Source organism: Scyliorhinus torazame, chromosome 10 (genome assembly GCF_047496885.1).
Source record: "Scyliorhinus torazame isolate Kashiwa2021f chromosome 10, sScyTor2.1, whole genome shotgun sequence".
Lineage (NCBI taxonomy): Eukaryota > Metazoa > Chordata > Chondrichthyes > Carcharhiniformes > Scyliorhinidae > Scyliorhinus > Scyliorhinus torazame.
Genome location: NC_092716.1, coordinates 86916432 through 86937657, shown reverse-complemented (window position 1 = coordinate 86937657; position 21226 = coordinate 86916432). Strand labels below are relative to the sequence as shown.

The window sequence follows — 21226 nt, the reverse complement described above, 5'->3', positions numbered from 1 at the left end:
CTATTTCCCTCGCTGCCATCCTCTTATGGAGCTGGTGTGCCAGCATCCGACTCGCCTTCTCCCCATACTCATACGTCGCCCCCTGCGCTTTCCTCCACTGTGCCTCTGCCTTCCCTGTGGTCAACAGGTCAAACTCCGTCTGGAGACGTCACCTTTCTCCAAGTAATCCCTCTTCAGGGGCCTCTGCGTATCTCCTGTCCACTCTTAAAATCTCCCCCACTAACCTCTCCCTTTCCATGCCCTCTATCTTCTCTCCATGAGCCCTGATGGAGATTAGCTCTCCCCTGATCAGCGCCTTCAGCGCCTCCCATACCACCCCCACCTGCACCTCCCAGTTGTCGTTGGCCTCCAAGTACCTTTCGATACACCCCCTCACCCTCCCACACACCGCCTCATCTGCCAGTAGTCCCACATCCAACCGCCACAACAGGCGTTGGTCCCTCTCCTCTCCCAACTCCAGTTCCATCCAGTGCAGGGCGTGATCTGAAATGGCTATGGCCAAATACTCCGTTCCCTCTACTTTCGGGATCAGTGCCCTGCCCAGAACAAAAAAATCTATCCGGGAGTAGGCTTTGTGCACGTGGGAGAAAAAAGAAAATTCTCTGGCCTGCGGCCTGGCAAACCTCCACGGGTCCACTCCCCCCATCTGATTCATAAACCCCCTAAGCACCTTGGCCGCAGCCGGCCTCTTTCCGGTCCTAGATCTGGAGCGATCCAGTGCTGGGTCCAACACCGTATTAAAATCCCCACCCATTATCAAGCTTCCTACCTCCAGGTCCGGAATGCGCCCCAACATGCGCTTCATGAATCCGGCATCATCCCAGTTCGGGGCGTATACATTTACCAATACCACTCACGTCCCCTGCAACTTATCGCTCACCATCACGTATCGACCTCCATTGTCCACTACAATATTCTTGGCCTCAAACGACACCCGCTTCCCCACCAATATTGCCACCCCTCTGTTCTTCGCATCCAGCCCCGAATGGAATACCCGTCCCACCCATCCCTTTCTTAACCTGACCTGATCCGCCACCTTCAAAATGTGTCTCCTGGAGCATGACCACATCTGCCTTCAGTCCCTTTAAGTGCGTGAGCACTCGGGCCCTCTTTACCAGCCCATTCAGGCCCCTCGCATTCCACGTTATCAGCCGGATTGGGGGCCTCCCACCCTGCCGACTAGCCATTTCCTTTTCTAGGCCAGTCCCGCGCCGCCCTCACCCTCCAGTCCCCCAGGCGGGAGATCCCCGCCTCGACCGCCTCTTGTGTCCCATTCCCCTTCGGCCAGTGCAGCAGCAACCCTATTTCCCCCCCCCCCCCACCCCCCCACCCCCCGCTAGAGCCGTGTCTAGCTCTTTTGCTCTCCCTATAGCACTCCCGTAAGTCAGCTGACCATTGACATTTTTAAACCAATCAAAAAACAAATGCACACAATTAACCCGGTGTTATTACTGTTAAATGGTCAGCAGCTGGCAATGGAAATAATCTCTAAATTTTACATGAATATCACAAAGTTATTCCAAATTTCCTCATTTATAAAATGCATATCTGGGTAACCCAATGGCTCCTAAATTGTTTGTTCAGATATGTTCAACATGTTTTTCTTCTATAGATTTTATTATTTAAAGATTATTTGGCTACATATTTACCCTTTTGACTCACCTATATCCATCCTATATGATTTCACAGCTTTGATGAGCTCTGGAATTTGAAGTATTTCCATCTCAGTCACAAGAACATCTATTTCTGAAAATTTGTCAGGTACAAGAAGTTTCCCCGTCTGAAGGAAATTTGCTAAAAATATAAATTTTAAAACAAGTTTATAATTCTAACTCAGTTTTGATTCATTTGCCATTAACACTGATCAAACAACTTTCCATATCATTTTTATTATGCAACTTGCATGCTCCCAGCACTTTTCATGTAAATGTGGAAATGTCCCATAGCACTATCAGGGAGAAAAATAAAGGGAGAAAATGAAAAGCCATGGTAGAAGAACTAGATCATGTTGGTATATTCCAAAATGGATAGGGCTAGAGCTAATCTTTGCACACGCATCTCTTAAAACAAAATAATACGATTTCAGTTTATTCCTTTTGGCAGGTCCCCAGTTAATGTCCACCACGAGCATACAATTTAACACAATTAATATACAATTAACATGTGACTAAAAAACAGAGGACCATTTAGACAATATTCCAATGGCGACTGTATAGTTTATGGGCATTAAAACTAAAATTTAAATTGAACAGGACATCAGTCTTGATTCAGCCCGAATGAGAGGCAGAGGAAAAGAGATGGAAACAGTAGCAAAAGAATGGAGTTTATGGCGGGGGACAAAAGATAATGGCTTCAGTCTTGATGTTGGATTGGCCGACAGCACTCTCGGGTAGGGCTTCCTTCCAAGGGCAGGTGGGCACCCAGCCCACTGCCAATCAACACTCAAGTGGGCGTAGAATGGCAGTGGGAGGTTGAGAGTCAGTGGCTGCTCATTTGGTGCCAATTTCTGGAGTAGCGAGCGCTGAATGCTCGCCATCCTTAAAATTATACCCCAAATGATTATCTGACATCAAAAGGAGGATGAACAGAAATGATATAGCTTTCCATTCCCTCAATGGCTGTTACTGAATGTAGAACTGAATTGGTTTAATCCCTAGTCTGAAGTGAAGTATGTCGCAGAAAGATTAGTCTCAGCATCACTAAGCTAAATGTTGTTCTATTGTGATCATAACTGCACATGCATATTTGTGAATGACAAGAGAGCTATTCTTAGTGTTGATGGTCCCCATGGCAAAACAACCATATTTGTCAGAAAGTTTAGAATCACACACATTAAAAACAGACACTTCAGTAGGGTGTTAGAGGGGGGTCACCAACCTTTACAACAATCCCAGGAGCAGCAAACCTTTTTAGGACAGAAAGGGTAAGGAGAGAAATGAAAATCACTTATTGTCACAAGTAGGCTTCAAATTAAGTTACTGTGAAAAGCCCCTAGTCGCCACATTCCGGTGCCTGTTGGGGAGGCTGGTACAGGAATTGAACCGTGCTGCTGGCCTGCCTTGGTCTGCTTTCAAAGCCAGCGATTCAGCCCTGTGCTAAACCAGCCCCTAGAGAAGAGTCAGGGGTGGGATTATCTGGCTTCCCAGGCGCATGTTTCACGACGTCGAGAGGTAGCGCATATTCTCTGGCAGCAGCATTCTCTGCTCCTGCCAATGGAATTCCCATTGAAGCCACCCACACCTCTGGGATACCCACGGGGTCCTCCAGGCAGCACTAGAGAATCCCGCCACCGGCTAGCCAGGAACAAAAGAATCGATGTCAGCAATGAATGCGCATCCTCACATCACTTGGGATGGATCTTACAAGGAGTGCAATCAGGAATTTTCAAACATATAAAATGAGGGGCAAGAAAAGGTCAGTTCATCTATTAAGCCCAACCTGTACAGTCACATTGGAATTAAGAATCCTGGCCTCCAAAGGGTTGCAATCTCCAAGATCTGAGCCCACAACTTAATTTGAATTCTTATGGGTTTTGATTCTCAACCAAAGAAACAAATAACATTGAGAATGTACCTGCTGCATTTTATCCTTTGTTTAAAATCTCTGCAGCCTCTGACATGACTGGCCACATCCATCCTTGTCTAATGTTGTCCTGCAGTCTAGCTCCTTAGGTTGCACTCACTTGGTTATACTGGTCTACCCGATTGTAGTCGAACATCTCTACCCAATGACTTTTCTTCTGACCCCCATGAAAATCACCCAAAAAGTTTCCCAAGGAGTTTCCCAAGGGTCCATAAGGAGTCCTGTTTTTCACATCCACACACAACCTCGTCCACAAAAATGAGATCAGCTTACACAGACATGCCAACGCCACCTCCACCATCAGACTTCTTGTCCAATATCCAATCTTGAATAATCTACATTCTTTCCACTAGGAAAACTAAAGAAATTGTTTTTGGCCCCTATGAGAAACTTTGTACCCTCAGACCCAACTACATTCCCTTCCCTGGTCACCGTCTCTGGTTGCACTACACTCATTATGATCTTGTCTGACCCGGAGATCAAGCTTCTACATCTATATTATCATCTTCCAGAGATCATCCACTTCAATGTCACTGCCCACTAGCTGCTGAAATCCTTATAGATGCAGAACATGTAAAATCAATATGCCTCAAGGCAGGCAAGAAATTAATAGATTTGCCCCACAGAATAATGGATGCAGATGCCACGTTATTACTCAATTAACATAGAATTTCAGTAACAGCAAATATTAGGTAAAAGAGAATATTCAAAATATGTTTTTGTTTATAATGCAAGATCAGTATGATCATTAAAACTACCTATATATCGGAAATTACTCCATCCAATTTCTATGAGGACAACTCCTTCACATAGCCACAGGAGATTATCATCATTGATCAAAGTAGGATATTTCTTCACTAGGTCTAAAGGAAGAAAATACCAGTGCACCTCTTCTTCTGTATCTAACAGTGGTGTGTCTATCAGGCCTAATGGAGCTTTATCGGGCAATCCTAAAACAAAGCAAAAAATGGTTTTAATTCTCTTGAAACAAAAATGTATTTCCTGTTGGTACTGTGGTAGTCACCACTAAGTAGTATTACATGTATTATGGTAAGGCCCGTATAGTAGAGGTACATGGGTAAATCCCTGCCTGCTGGCTCCGCCCAGTAGGCGGCATATAAATGTGCGCGTTCGCCGATGCTGCAGCCATTCTGGTTCCAGCTACAGGAGACACATCTTTGCTCAATAAAGCCTTGATTATTCCACTACTCTCATCTTTGTGGTAATTGATAGTGCATCAATTTATTGAACAAAGATTTTTTTTAAACGATGGATCTCCGCATCAAGTGTGATCGCCTGCAGCTGAGCCCTCAAGCAGCCAACCCCATGTCCGCCTTTGAGCACTGGCTAGCCTGCTTCGAAAGCTACCTCCGAACATCCGCTGAGGAACCCTCGGACTCACAGAAGCTCCAAGTCCTTTATTCACGGGTGAGCCCTGACATTTTACCCCTCATCTGGGATGCACCCACTTACTCCGAAGCAATGGAGCTCCTGAAGGGACACTACGTTCGACCAGTCGATCAACTATACGCCAGGCATCTCCTGGCCACGAGACAGCAACTCCCCGGGGAGTCTCTGGACGATTTCTGGTGTGCCCTGCACATCCTAGGTAGGAACTGTGACTGCCAGGCAGTTTCGGCAGTCCAGCACACACAACTTTTAATTCGAGACGCTTACGTATCGGGCATGAGGTCTGCCTACGTCTGCCAGCGGCTACTGGAAAGGGGTACGCTTGATCTTGCGGGAACTAGGCAGCTCACTAACTCGTTAGAAGTGGCCTCCCGTAACGTCCAGTCATACGCCCCCGACGCGCAGCACCCTCGTGGGCGCCACCAGCTGCCGACTCCAGCTCACCGCAAGCCTGCGCCTCGCGGCAGCCAGCCAACCCTGCCCCCCCCCCCCCCCCCCCCCCCCGCCCCCCGCAAAGTGCTATTTTTGCAGGCAGAACAAACACCCCAGGCAGCGCTGCCCGGCACGGAGCGCGACCTGCAATGGATGTGGGAAGGGACACTTTGTTTCTGTTTGCCAGGCCCGGTCGGTGGCCGCTGTTTCCAGGCCCGGTGTTCCTGCACCCCCCACATTTGACCCGGGGCGCCGACATCTTCCTCATCGCCAGCCACGTGCGGCCTGTGGGCGCCGCCATCTTCTTCACCGCAAACCACGTGCGGCCCATGGGCGACGCCATCTTTGATGACCCCTGACTGTGCGCCCCATGGGCGGCGCCATTTTGGATGCCGTCTCAGGACCCATGCTCGTCTGGCCTTTCATCGCCTGCCGCTACCTCCACCACCGCTGACCAGCCCGGGGCTTCCGAGCATCTGCCGCAGCTCGCCTTGATCACCCTGGACCAGTCCCGGCCCCACAACCTCGCAACCGCAACAATGACGGTGGAGATCGATGGCCACGAGACGACCTGCCTTTTCGAAGGAGCACGGAGAGCTTCATCCACCCCACTACAGTAAGGCGCTGCTCCCACCCGGTACACCCAGTCACCCAGAAAATCTCCCTGGCCTCCGGATCCCATTCTTTGCATATCCGGGGGTACTGCATCGCGACCCTCACTGTCCAAGGCATAGAGTTTAGCAACATCCGGCTCTGCGTCCTCCCCCACCTCTATGCTGCCCTGTTACTCGGCCTGGACTTCCAGTGCCATCTCCAAAGCTTAACCTTAAAATTCGGCAGACCCCTACCCCCCCCTCACCATATGCGGCCTGACGACCCTCAAGGTCGATTCACCTTCCCGGTTTGCAAACCTCACCCCGGATTGCAAACCCGTCGCCACCAGGAGCAGACGGTACAGCGCCCAGGACAGGACCTTCATCAGGTCGGAGGTCCAACGGCTTCTGCGAGAAGGGGTCATTGAGGCCAGCAACAGCCCCTGGAGAGCTCAAGTGGTAGTAGTAAAGACTGGGGAGAAGCGCAGGATGGTCATTGACTACAGTCAGACCATGCATATCTGACATGGTCAATCAGATTGCGCAGTATCGGGTCTTTTCCACAATGGACCTGAAGTCCGTCTACCACCAGCTTCCCATCCACCCGGAGGACCGCCAATACACTGCGTTCAAAGCAGATGGCCGCTCTATCACTTCCTTAGGGTTCCCTTCGGTGTCACTAATGGGGTCACGATCTTTCAGCAAGAGATGGACCGAATGGTTGACCGGTACGGACTGCGGGCCACCTTCCCGTACCTAGATAACGTCACCATCTGCGGCCACGATCATCAGGACCACGATGCCTGGGGTTTTTCTCCTACTATGCCCAGTGGGTCCCAAATTATGCAGACAAGGACCGCTCACTCATTCAGTCCACAGTTTTTCCCCTGACGGCTGAGGTCCGCCAGGCCTTCAACCGCATCAAGGCGGACATCGCCAAGGCCACGATGCGCGCGGTCGACGAGTCCCTACCCTTTCAGGTCGAGAGCGATGCATCGGACGTAGCTCTGGCCGTCACCCTCAACAAGGCGGGCAGGCCTGTGGCCTTCTTCGCCCGCACCCTCCATGCCTCCGAAATTTGGCACTCCTCTGTCAAAAAGGAGGCCCAAGCCATTGTGAAAGCTGTGAGACATTGGAGGCATTACCTGGCTGGCAGGAGATTCACTTTCCTCACTGACCAACGGTCGGTTGCCTTCATGTGCAATAACACACAGCGGGGCAAGATCAAAAACAACAAGATCTTGAGGTGGAGGATCAAGCTCTCCACCTATAATTGCGAGATTTTGTATCGCCCAGTGAAGCTCAACGAGCCCCCCGACGCCCTATCCTGCGGTACATGAGCCAGCGCACAAGTGGACTGACTCCGGGCTCTCCACTATGACCTCTGCCACTCGGGGGTCACCAGGTTCTTCCATTTCATCAAGGCCCGCAACCTGCCCTACTCCATTGAGGTCAGGACCAACACCAGAGACTGCCAGGTCTGCACAGAGTGCAAACCGCACTTCGACCGGCCCGATGGAGCACATCTGGTGAAGGCCTCCCACCCTTTTGAACACCTCAGCGTGGACTTCAAAAGTGCCCCACCCCTCCGACCGCAACACGTACTTTCTGAACGTGATTGACGAGTACTCCCGGTTCCCTTTCGCCATCCCATGGCCCGATATGACTTCTGCCACGGTCATTAATGCCCTCCACAGCATCTTCACTCTGTTCACTTTCCCCACCTATATCCACAGTGATCGGGGATCCTCTATTATGAGCGACGAGCTGCGTCGGTTCCTGTTCAGCAAGAGCATTGCCTCGAGCAGGACGACCAGCTACAACCCCCGGAGAAACAGACAGGTGGAGAGGGAAAATGGGACGGTCCGGAAGACCGTCCTGCCGGCCCTGCGGACTAAAAAGCTCCCAGTCTCCCGCTGGCAGGAGGTCCTCCCCGGCGTGCTCCACTCCATCCAATCGCTCCTTTACACCATGACTAAAGAGACCCCTCACGAACGTGTGTTTGCCTTCCCCAGGAAGTCCACCTCCGGGGTCTAGCTCCCAACATGGCTGATAGTTCCTGGACCCGTCCTCCTTCGCAAGCATATGCGGACCTTTAAGTCGGACCCCTTGGTCGAAAGAGTACACCTCCTACATGCAAACCCGCAGTACGCCTACGTGGCACACCCCGACGAGCGCCAGGACACGGTCTCCCTCCGGGACTTGGCACCTGCTGGGTCCCCCCCTATGGCCCCTGACCTGACACTGCCCGCCCCCCCCCCGGCTGCCTCGTCCATTCCTGCGCCACTCCCCCTCCCCCCAGCGAACCTCACCGCAGCCCCCACCCCAACGGGATCCGTCCTCCCACTGGTTCCACTCAGGGGTGACGAAGACGAGGATAACGTGCTCCCGGAGTCACAGGTGACCAAGACGGCGCCCACATCACCACCAGGACTGAGGCGATCGCAGAGGAGGGTCAAGGCCCCCGACAGATTGAACTTGCAATGTTTTCCACCACCCCGGCCAGACTTTTTTTTTTTTTTTTTAAAACAGGGGGTGAATGTGGTAGTCACCACTAAGTAGTATTACATGTATTACGGTAAGGCCCGTATAGTAGAGGTACATGGGTAAATCCCTGCCTGCAGGCTCCGACCAGTAGCCGGCGTATAAATGTGTGCGCTCGCCGGTGCTGCAGCCATTCTGGTTCCAGCGACAGGGGGCACAACATTTTTGCTCAATAAAGCCTCGATTATTCCACTACTCTCATATTTGTGGTAATTGATTGTGCATCAGGTACTTACCACATTCCAAAGTATTTACAAACTTTATCAACAGCTTCCCTGGGGGCTTAATGGTTGAATGTACAACAGGCATGTGGTCCGGAGCCAAAGAGGCTACCATGGTCCCAGGATTGCCCCTTGATGTGTTGAATTTGTTGATTTAGCTATTGATTTGTTACTTCTTGTAAATCTAGCAAGATCATTCCAAGCAGGCTGAATTGCTGGGATGTCGAATCTGCCAGCAAAACACGAAATTGATAAGGTAATTGTAGCGCACAAAGACTCCGAGAGACGAATAGAGTGAAGTCGATGAGGCTTTATTAAGCGTGACTGTTTCCCCTGCAGTTCAGTAGTAGACTGCCTGCGGGGGAGGACTCCAGGTACTTATACTCCGCCTTCAGGGCGGAGCTAGAGGTCAACGTCCAACCAGGACCGGGGATCTGTCAGCCAATGACATCATGGCTTCACAGTCCCACATGACCCCTAATACATACTACCACATTCACCCCTTGTTAAAAATGAACCCGGCGGGGTGATGCTTCGCATGGTAAGGGTTTACAAGGCTGGTCCTGGGAGGAAAACTTTCACATGTTATAACAGTATGTACACGGTTTTTTTTTGTTTCAAACTATTTACAGTAATCGTCAGGAAAAGACAAAATGTTCTTGTTAAAAGTCCACATTGTACTGTTAGATCGACGCCACGAGTCGGTCGGGCGGTCTGGTCGTCCGTGTCGATCGCCTCGGCCCCGGTGGTGGGTGGTGCTTGTTCCGGTGTTGTCTTCTCCGGGAGCCTTACGGTTTCAGCTTGGGCTTCATTCCTGATCGGGCCTGGGAGGAGGACTGATCCTCCTGGGAAGGGGGCGGTCGCGGGGTGCGGCGGTGGCAGGAAGGGGGGGGGGTTGGGTGATTGGTGTCGGGGGGGGTGTGTGTGTTGCCGGCGGGCGCCAGATCTCGCAGAGAGACCGTGTTCTGTCGGCCATCGGGGTACTCCACGTAAGCGTACTGCGGGTTCGCGTGAAGGAGGTGAAACCTTTCGACCAATGGGTCCGACTTGTGCGCCCGCACGTGCTTTCGGAGCAAGATGGGTCCTGGGGCCGCCAGCCAGGTCGGCAGCAACGTTCCAGAGGAGGACTTCCTGGGGAAGACAAGGAGGCGCTCATGAGGCGTTTGGTTAGTGCTATTACACAGTAGTGACCGGATGGAGTGGAGGGCGTCCGGAAGGACCTCCTGCCACCGTGAAACTGGGAGGTCCCTGGACCGTAGGGCCAGTAGGACGGTCTTCCAGACCGTGCCGTTCTCCCTCTCTACTTGCCCGTTCCCCCGGGGGTTGTAGCTGGTCGTCCTGCTCGAGGCTATCCCGTTGCTGAGCAGGAACTGGCGCAGCTCGTCACTCATGAAGGAGGACCCCCTGTCACTGTGGACGTATGCGGGGCAACCGAACAGTGTGAATATGGTGTTCAGGGCTTTAATGACTGTGGCCGCGGTCATGTCAGAACAGGGGATGGCGAATGGGAAGCGGGAGTACTCGTCCACCACATTAAGGAAGTATATGTTGCGGTCGGTGGAGGGGAGGGGTCCTTTGAAATCCAGACTAAGGCGTTCAAAAGGGGCGGGAAGCCTTAATCAGGTGCGCACCATCCGGCCTGAAAAAATGCAGTTTGCACTCTGCGCAGATGTGGCAGTTCCTTGTGACTGTACGGACCTCCTCTAAGGAGTATGGGAGGTTGCGGGACTTGATAAAGTGGTAAAACCGAGTGACCCCCGGGTGGCAGAGGTCCTCGTGGAGGGTTTGGAGGCGGTTAATTTGTGCGTTGGCACATGTGCCGCGGGATAGGGCATCGGACGGCTCGTTCAGCTCTCCGGGACTATACAAGATCTCGTAGTTGAAGGTGGAGAGGTCGGTCCTCCACCTTAAGATCTTGTCGTTTTTGATTTTGCCCCGCTGTGCATTATCGAACATGAAGGCTACCGACCGTTGGTCCGTGAGGAGAGTGAATCTCCTGCCGGCCAGGTAATGCCTCCAATGTCGCACAGCTTCCACTATGGCTTGGGCTTCCTTTTCCACTGAGGAGTGGCGGATTTCTGAAGCGTGGAGGGTTCGGGAGAAAAAGGCCACGGGTCTGCCCGCTGGTTAAGGGTGGCCGCTAGCGCTACGTCGGAGGCGTCGCTCTCGACCTGGAAGGGGAGGGACTTGTCGATGGCGCGCATCGTGGCCTTTGTGATATCCGCTTTGATGCGGTTGAAGGCCTGGCAAGCCTCTGTCGACAGAGGGAAGGTCGTGGTCTGTATTAGGGGGCGAGCCTTGTCTGCGTACTGGGGGACCCACTGGGCGTAGTATGAAAAAAAACCCAGGCAGCGTTTCAGGGCTTTTGAGCAGTGTGGGAGGGGAAATTCCATGAGGGCGCGCATACGTTCGGGGTCGGGGCCTATTATCCCATTGCGCACTACGTAGCCCAGGATGGCTAGCCGGTTGGTGCTAAAAACGCACTTGTCCTCGTTGTACGTGAGGTTCAAGGCTTTAGCGGTCTGGAGGAATTTTTGGAGGTTGGCGTCGTGGTCCTGCTGATCGTGGCCGCAGATGGTTACATTGTCGAGATACGGGAACGTGGCCCGCAACCCGTGTTGATCAACCATTCGGTCCATCTCTCGTTGGAAGACCGAGACCCCGTTTGTGACGCCAAATGGGACCCTTAGGAAATGGTATAATCGCCCGTCTGCCTCGAAGGCAGTGTACTTGCGGTCACTTGGGCGGATGGGGAGCTGATGGTAGGCGGACTTGAGGTCCACGGTGGAGAAGACTTTATATTGGGCAATCCGATTGACCATGTCGGATATGCGGGGGAGAGGGTACGCGTCTAGTTGTGTGTACCTGTTGATGGTCTGGCTATAGTCTATGACCATCCTTTGCTTCTCCCCTGTCTTTACTACAACCACCTGTGCTCTCCAGGGACTATTGCTGGCCTGGATTATGCCTTCCTTTAGTAGCCGCTGGACTTCAGACCGAATGAAGGTCCGGTCCTGGGCGCTGTACCGTCTGCTCCTAGTGGCGACGGGTTTGCAATCCGGGGTGAGGTTTGCAAACAAGGATGGGGGTTGCACCTTGAGGGTTGCGAGGCCGCAGATAGTGAGTGGGGGTATTGGGCCGCCGAATTTGAAGGTAAGGCTCTGTAGATTGCACTGGAAGTCTAATCCCAGTAATGTGGGGGCGCAGAGTTGGGGAAGGACGTAGAGCCTGTAGTTTTTGAACTCCCTCCCCTGCACCGTTAGGGTAACTATGCAGAAGCCTTTGATCTGTATGGAGTGGGATCCTGCAGCTAGGGAAATCTTTTGTGCGCTGGGATGGGTGGTCAAAGAACAGCGTCTTACCGTGTCGGGGTGGATAAAGCTCTCCGTGCTCCCGGAGTCGACTAGGCATGGTGTCTCGTGCCCGTTTACCAGCACCGTTGTCGTCGTCGTCCGGAGTGTCCGGGGCCGAGCTTGGTCCAGCGTTATTGAAGCGAGACGTGGTTGTAGTAGTTGAGCGTCTTCTTCGAACCCCGTGGAGCCGTCGACACTGGGGTCCGTTGTTGCCGTCCAAGATGGCATCGGGGGTGAACAAAATGGCTGCCCCCATGCATCGCACATGGCTGGGGGGTCACAAGATGGCGGCGGGGTGGACAAAATGGCCGCCCCCATGCGTCGTACAGGTCTGGGGTGGTCAAAGATGGCGGCGCCCTTCCTCCCCTCGTGGTGGCCGGGACCCAAAATGGCTGCGCCTGCGGGTCGCACATGGGGCGCTGGGGGGGTTGGGGAGCGTTAGGAACGCGCGGGGCTCCCTCATCTCTGGGGACAGCGGTGGTAGGGACCCAAATTGGTAGCGCCGGCGGGTCATACGTGGGGCGCGGGGGGTTTGGGGAGCGTTAGAGCCACGCAGAACTCCCTCTTCTCCGGGGAGAGCGGTGGTCGGGACCCAAAGTGGTAGCGCCGGCGGGGGGGTTGGGGAGCGTAAGCGGCGTGCAGGGCTCCCTGTTCTCCCGGGACAGCAGCGACCTCGCGGGACCGGCACACAACCGCGAAATGGCCCTTTTTCCCGCAGCTCTTGCAGATCGCTGCGCGGGCCGGGCAGCGGTGCCGGGGGTGTTTCGCCTGGCCGCAGAAATAGCAGCGGGCGCCCCCGGTGCGACTTGGCGTTTGGACCGCGCAAGCCTGTGGGGTTTCCGGGGGGGGGGGGGGGTGTGGGTTTGTCGCGACGGGTACGTACGGAGCCCAATGGGCTGTCGCGCGGTCGGGGCCGTAGGCGCGGGTATTTCGCGCGGCCACGTCTAGGGAGGCTGCTAGGGCCCGTGCCTCTGAGAGTCCTAGCTACTAAAAACAAACTGGTGGCGAGGAAAAAATGAAACTAAAGTAAGGAAACTTTTTTTTCAACTGCAAACCACATGTTGACTTTGAACTACATGGCAGAAAAGGACTGGGAGAGTTAAGTACAGGAATCTGCAGAGTTTAGCATAAAAATAAACCTTCAGATTTTGAAAAATAAAAAACTTCAGAGTATATCAACAACATATAAAAAAAGAAATGCAGCCATTAAGATTTTTGGGGAAAAAAAAACCAATGAGAAGCTTGTTGCTTTAAGTTTTATTTAAAAAAAACAGGAAATTCAAAAGAAAATCCAGAAAAGAGCTTTAAAAGATAGGTGCTGATCATTTAGGACTGAGAGAAGAAATTTCTTTACTCAAACGGTTGTTAATCTTTTTAATTCTCTACCATACAAGGTTGCGGATGCTCCATTCTTGAATATTATTAATGCTGAAATAAACATTTTTTTTTCCTGAGTGAATCAAGGAATATGGAAAGCAGGCAGCAAAGTGCAGTTGAAGCCGAAGGTCAACCATAATTGTACTGCATGGCAGAGCAGGCTCGACACGAGCTGGATTGTCCATACAGCCTATTTCTTATGTTGTTACAACAAAAATGACTGCATTTCAAAGTAATTTATCTGAAGTACTCCAAGTTAATTGACATAAATACAAGATCTTTCTTTGCTATCACTTGAAATAAACCACCTATTTTGCTGTTTAATCAGCTGCTGTGTTATTGATGGCAATAAACATTTCTAGAAATATGTACCTTTATGAAGGCTTTAACTACCTGTGAATGCTGGACTTTTAATTTGGAACTCTGAAGGTTTACTGTTACATCTTGTTCTCCAATAATTCCTGCTTGCCCTTTTAGTGACTGGTACATCTTCAGGTCGTATGCGCAAATGATGCTTACTTTCTTTCATGTTATCCAAAGCCTATTAAAATAGTTGGAATCAGTGATTCTTATAGAAGTTGTTAGTCACAACATATATTCCCACATAATTTAATAAAATAGTTTTACCAATAATCTCTTTGAATTTAACAGTACCTTTAACCCTTCCTCACATTTTCATTCATACCACCATACCATTCCAGAGCCGAGAGGACAAGCAAATAATCTGCTCTCAGATCTGTCACTCCTATACTAATCAGTAAAAACAATGCAAGCAGCTCAAAGCAATTCAGTTAGCAACATATTTAGCACAAACTCAAAAATAGACAAGATTGGAAACTTGTTAAATGAGAATCACAGACAGAAAGCCATGCCCTACTATTGCATGGTGCTTCAATATCATCATGCAGCCCAACATTTGTGGTTTTACTCTGTAAAATGTCTCTTCCCCATTAAGCACAACATCCAGGGTAACTTTGCATACATGCTGGTGGCAACGAACTATAACATATATCACTGTCATCAATAAATATAAAACTGTAGTCAATCTCCTGTAACTGACACATACTCGTAAATTTAAAATGAGAAAACTGAAAACCATAGCCAAAAGACTTGATTGTGCTTTTATTAGATAACAGTAAATGTGGTACGGGTACTTCAGTTGATGTGGTGTACATGGGCTTCCAAAAGACGTTTGATAAAGTGCCACATAATCAACAGCAGCAAAGCTGAAGCTCATGGAATTAAAATGGGCAGAGGCAGTACGGATACAAAATTGGCTGCCGAATAGGAAACAAGAGTAGTGATGAACAACTGGTTTTCAGACTGGAGGACGATATACACTGGGGTTCCCAAGGGGTCTGTACAGGGGCCTATCAAAGCTACTCACTGATGCTCAATTTGGATTCCGCCATGGCCATTCAGTTCCTGACCTGATACAGCCTTTGTTCAAACATGGACAAAAGGTCTGAGCTGAAGCGGTGAGATGAGATATGAAGGCCACATTTGATCAAGTGTGGCATCAAGGAGCCTGAGCAAAACTGGAGTGAATGGAAATTCAGGGGAAAATTCCCGACTGGTTGGAGTTTTACCTAGCACAAAGGAAAATGGTTGTAGTTGTTGGCGGTCACTCATGTCTCTTCCTGGACATCATTACACGTGTTCCTCAGGGAGTGTCCTAGGCCCAACCATCTTCAGTTGCTTAAATTACTTTCCTTCCACCGTAAGGTCAGATGTCAGGATGTTCGCTAAAAATTGCAAAATGTTCAGCACCATTCGCGACTCCTCAAATACTACAGCAGCTCATGTCCAAATGCAGCAAGATCCAGTACAATATACAGGTTTGGATTGACAAATGGCAAGTAACATTCACACCACACAAGCGACAGTCATTGGCCATCTCCAACATGCAAAAATCTAACTATTGCTCTTGACATTCAGTGGCATTACCATAGGTGAATCCTCCGCTATCAACATCCTGGGGGTTCCCATTGACCAGAAAGTGAACTGGACTAGCCATATAAATACAGTGGCTACAAGTGATGGTCTGAGGATAGGAATCCTACAGCGAGTAACTCATTTTCTAACTCCCCAAGCCTGTCCACAATCTACAAGGCACAAGTCAGGAGCATGATGGAATACTCTCCCCTTGTCTGGATAAGTACAGCTCCAACAACACACCAAGAAGCTTGACACCAACCGGAGAAAAAGCAACCCACATTGGCATTCCTTCCACAAACATTCACTCTCTCCACCACTAAGACACAGTAGCAGCCGTGTGTACCATTTACAAGATGCATTGCAAGAACTTACTACGGGTCCGTAGACAGCATCCACCAAGCCCAAGAACACTACCACCTAGAAGGACAAGAGCAGCAGATACATGGAAATTCCAACACTTGGACCTTTCCTCCAAGGCACTCACCATCCTGACTTGGAACTATATTGCTGTTCTTTTACCTTCACTGGGTCAAAAACCTGGAACTCTCTCCCTAACAGGATATGGGTGTACCGACTTCACGTGCACTGTGGCGAATCAACAAGGCAGCTCACCACCACCTTCTCTCAGAACATTAGGGTTGGGTGGAGCCACCTAAATTGACCAACTCCCGATTTAAAATGGCGAACGGCAAAGGCTGATGGGAAAGTCAGCCAACACAGACAGAAACCAGCAGGTGCAGGTTTGCTGTGTATTTAACTCTGCAAAAGGTCAGACAACATCGATACCAGCGACCATCAGCATAACAATGTAGCAGCCATCTACATACTGATGAGCAATCCCCGGGAACAATAAGTAACATTTGGGACACACAAAGCAAAGCCAGACTCCCCAGCACCAGCAGGAGCCAACACAAAGGAGGTGAACGAACACCTCAAGACCGCCCATTGATCAGGGAACCGCTCCAGTATTGGAGAAATCGAACCAAGCGATTGGGACAAAGTCCAATCACTTGGGATCAGTTGGGTCCGTCCCGAAAGGTGGGAAGCCCCTGGGGACGATAAGAGTTAAGCCCCAAGTTCAAATCTCTCTCTCTTCGTCCTGCCCGGGTCACCCAGCAACACGAACCAACATTGACCGTGACCGGTGCAGTGACCGCCGACATTCAACGCTCGCTACGAGATAGGCACTCCTAGCTACCAATCCGTACCAACTTCGAATCCTGCAGACTCAGAACCCGAACGAAAGACCATTTGTTCCCCTGACCTGGTGGGCCAGTCCGAAGTTAAGTCTTGGCCTGTTAGTTATAGAAGTAGCTTAGACGTAGAATTTGTGCAGGAGTAGTGTGGTAATACCAGGTATTGCAGTACCCGAGAGGTGGATGCCCATTGGCCAGACCTAGGAGTCTACCATTGGCCAACGTACGTAGCTCCGCCCTGAGAGGCGGGTTATAAGAACCCATGCCGTCCCAGCAGCCCTCACTTTCTGTATCGGAGCTGCTGGGTACAATTCTAGCTGATTAAAGCCGATTAGTATGACTCTCCTTGTCTCACGAGTAATTGATTGTGCATCAATTTAATCAGCTAATACTTCTGAAAGGATGGACCTCCGCATCAAGCCGGAGTGCCTTCAGCTCAGTCCCCACACAGACAAATCCGCTCATATTAAGCACTGGCTGGCGTGTTTTGAGAGCTTCATCGACACAGCCGCCAACACCTACATGGAAAGGCAGAAGATGCACCTTCTACGCTCCTGAGTCAGCCCTGCAATCTACCCTCTGATCGAGGAGGCGGAGAATTATGCTGCAGCTATCACTCTGCTGTAATGACATTACATCCGTCCCCTGAACCAGGTCTACGCCCGTCACCTGTTGGCAACTAGAAGGCAGAACCCTGACGAAACACTGGAGGACTTCTATCGGGCCCTACTAGTGCTGGGCCGGAACTGCGGCTGCCCGCCAGTCACGGGGAATGAGCACACGGAACTTTTAATTCGGGACGCTTTCGCGGCAGGTATTTCTTCTCCCAACATCCGCAGAAGGCTCCTTGAAATGGACACGCTGGGCCTCACTGAGGCACGGGCCCTGGCAGGGTCCATGGACGTTGCGTACAAGAACGCACTGGCTTTTGCTCCCGGGCGCATGGCACCCCCCTGGGCTGCGTGGCACTCCGTCGCGGCAGCCCACCAGACTTTCCCGCTAACCCCACAGGCCTGCGCTGCTAGACGGCCCGTTTTCACCGCCGGCCAACGCTGCTTCTTCTGTGGCCAGGCGAATCATCCGCGCGCACGCTGCGCGGCCCACACCATCACCTGCAAAGGGTGCGGCAAGAAAGGCCACTATGCCGCCGTCTGCCAGGCCCACGCCATGGCACCGGTCGCTAGCGACTATCACCAGCCTTTGTTCCAGGTCCCGGCCGTCCAAGGCCCACCGCCGCCCTCCTACTCACAGCCAACGTGCGGCCCATGGGCGCGGCCATTTTGCCCCCGGGCCACCACGCTGGGTGGATGGGCGCTGCCATTTTGTCCCTCGCCGACGCCATCTTCTGTATTCCCGGACTCCATGTGCGACCCGTGACTGACGCCATCTTGGATGGGGCCTCAAGCCCCCAGCGCTGCCGACTCCACGCTGCCTGACCGGAACCCCCCCTTGCTACAGCTGGCCTCCGTGACCCTGGACCAGAGTCGGCCCTGGACGCTAGCGAAAGCCACCACAACAATCGCTATCAACGGCCACGTGATGTCGTGCCTGATCGACTCCGGGAGCACGGAAAGCTTCATCCACCCCGACACGGTAAGGCGCTGTTCCCTTGTCACCCATCCCGTAAACCAACGGATCTCCCTGGCCTCCGGGTCACACGCAGTGGAGATAAAGGGGTTCTGCCTAGCGAACCTCACTGTCCAAGGCAGGGAATTCCGCAATTTCCGCCTGTACGTTCTGCCACACCTCTGCGCAGCCACTCTCGTTGGGCTGGATTTCCAGTGCCATCTGAAAAGTCTAACTTTTAAATTTGGTGGCCCTATTCCCCCCCTTACTGTCTGCGGCCTCGCGATCCTCAAGGTCAAACCGCTTTCCCTGTTTGCGAACCTCACCCCGGATTGCAAACCTGTCGCCACCAGGAGCAGACGGTACAGTGCCCAAGACCGGACCTTCATCAGGTCCGAGGTCCAAAGGCTGCTGAAGGAAGGGGTTATCGAAGCAAGCAACAACCCCTGGAGGGCTCAAGTAGTGGTGGTAAAGACCGGGGAGAAACATAGGATGGTCATCGACTATAGCCAGACCATCAACCGGTTTACGCAGCTGGCCTCACTTTCTGTATCGGAGCTGCTGGGTACAGTTCTAGCTGATTAAAGCCGATTAGTATGACTCTCCTTGTCTCACGAGTAATTGATTGTGCATCAAGTAGCGATTACTGTGGAAAATAAATATGCTTTGATTTGAATCTTACTAATCGGTGTATCGAGTTATTGATCATTACTCGGACTTAAACCTCGTGGCGGTATCATAAAGATACCTGGCGACTCGAGAGCAAAGGTAATAAAACAGAGCAATTGAACCAACCGGAAAGTTAGCAACATTATTTGGCGACGTTCTGATGGGACCGGATCTAGAAGTGGCTTCACCACTCCGAGAGAACCCAAGAATTTGAATTAGAGATCCAATTGGGAACAGAAAACCACAAGCGTTCAAGCTGTTCTGATCAATATTCATAATTCAGAAGTGTGTGTATGCATGCGTAACTAACAGGGCGATAAGGTAAAACTGATAGATTTTTTGTTTCGACAAAACTGTCGGGAGTTTGTATTTCGGAACGTAGCGAAAGCCGTATCCGTATTTACAGCACCGCCTTAATACCCCTGTCCCAAATTTGAGGAGCAGCATTCGGATAGGAAAGATGGCAATGCTGGCAATGCAACGCCTCACGAACCCCGAGGAATTTGCGGTCGCAGCGACCAGCAGCAGTAGAGTGGGACAATGTCCCATTTGGGAGGAAGAAATCAGGAAGTACCTCAAAGGGAAAGGATGGCCCCTTTGGAGTGAATTCTGTGACAACGAGGAATCAGGCCCCGGGAGTATAGGACATACTTGGTGGGAGGACCTGAGCGAGATTCACAAAAAGTACTTAGGGAAAGCTCGCAAACCAATGGCAATCGTGTCCTGCTTGTCACAGTTGCGAGGCACAGAGGAGGTCATTAGGACGCTCCGGAAAGAAGTAGAAGGCATACATCGGATGAGTAAGGTTGATGTAAGCGAGGTAGAAAGAGAGAACTTAGAATTGAGAAGGAAGTTGGCAGCAAAAGACGGAGAGGTGGAGGATGCCAAAAGAGCTCACCAGAATTGTCTGGCGCACTTAAGAAGCTTCCAGTCCCAATATGAAAAGGCCTATCAGGACACGCAACGTGCAGTCCTGGTACATGAAGAACAAAGAAGCAGGTAGAAGTATTGCAGAGACAGTGTGGTGACCTGAAGGCAGCGTTAAGAGCACTCCATGCTGCCACCACGGAGCAAAGACAAAGCTCACTAGACCACGCAAAGTGCCGGAAGCAGATTGCAGAGCTGCAATCGCTGCTTTCAGTCCAAAAAGGATTCCAGGAAACCTTTGGAGCAAAATTAGATCAGGAAGACGGCCCTGATTGGGAAGAATTAAATGAGACTGCGCATAGATATGTTCAGGGAACAAGTGTGCAAGGAAAGCCCCAGAAGAGAAAAGCGCCCCAACCCCCCACAGAGCAGATAGTTCAGGCTCCAATGAACCCAGTCACCACCCACCGCTGAGCCACATCGGACGATGCAGAATTTTTATACTCCATCCCCTTAACAGTGACCCAACTACGGGACGCGTGCGATAAGATCACACCGTTCCTCCCCACCTCAGACCCCCACCATTTCTTTGCCAGAGTAAAGCAGCAGTCGACCATGTACGGCCTGGATGAGCGAGAGCATGTAAAGCTCACAGTTTTACGTTTAGATCCTTCAGTCGCAGCCGCCCTTCCCGACCCACAGAATGTAGGAGGAGGCACCCTTGCAGAAATGCATACCGCGATCCTGGATGCGATCGGGTATAACTGGGGTGACCCCGTAGATGGCCTCAACAAATGCAGGCAAAAGAAAACCAAGCACCCCACAGCGTTTGCTGGACGCCTGTGGATCCACTTTGCAGCAGTCTTTGGAGACTTAGACCGTGCCCATTTGTCCCCAGACAACATGGTCAAATGGACCCGCACCCTTATCTCCCATGCCACAGAAACAGGACAAAAAGCGTGCGCAAATTATGATCCCTCAGAGGCTCCTAACGAGAAGTGGGTAGTAAAAGGATTGTCCCGCGCCTGGGAGCAATCTGTACAAAGCAAACCCGCAGTTAAAAATCCCGAGGAATAGCAGGCCGACGCAGAGATACAGGCAGTTACAACACACCAGAACCCCGCATGGGTAAATGAAGGAAAGAACAGCCCCCCACCCAAGTCACAGGAGTGTTACAACTGTGGACAGTTGGAACACTTCGCAAGAGAGTGCAATACCCCTAGAAAGCCACAGAGAGCCCAGCAGACGGGCACTCTGAGTAAGAAGAAGACAGAGTCCATTCATAGTGTTAGCACCCGTTCAGATCAGACGGACCTGACCGGAACGGACTGACTGTGTACGGGCTCCCCCAGTTGGGTCTGCGACACCCTTTGGGATAGGTCCGGACGACCGGTAGTTGCAACGAAAATTCGGAGACAGCCCATCGAGTTTGTCTGGGACACAGGAGGGTCCCGCACCACAATAAATTCCTCCACCCT

General features: G+C 51.4%; 1 protein-coding gene across 2 annotated transcripts in view; it reads right to left on the bottom strand.

Annotated features, from left to right (window-relative positions):
- The window catches only part of LOC140430716 (BTB/POZ domain-containing protein KCTD19-like), a 200582-nt gene that overhangs the window by 160549 nt on the left and 18807 nt on the right, over positions 1–21226 (bottom strand). Inside the window, exons 3-5 of one of the 2 annotated variants that reach the window (XM_072518382.1) lie at positions 13906–14053; positions 4341–4532; positions 1663–1794 (exon numbers count right to left, since the gene is read on the bottom strand). In XM_072518382.1, the coding sequence (XP_072374483.1) occupies positions 1663–1794; positions 4341–4532; positions 13906–14053 (472 nt within the window). The remainder of the gene's footprint in view (positions 1–1662; positions 1795–4340; positions 4533–13905; positions 14054–21226) is intronic. The other variant, XM_072518383.1, reaches the window with a different exon arrangement.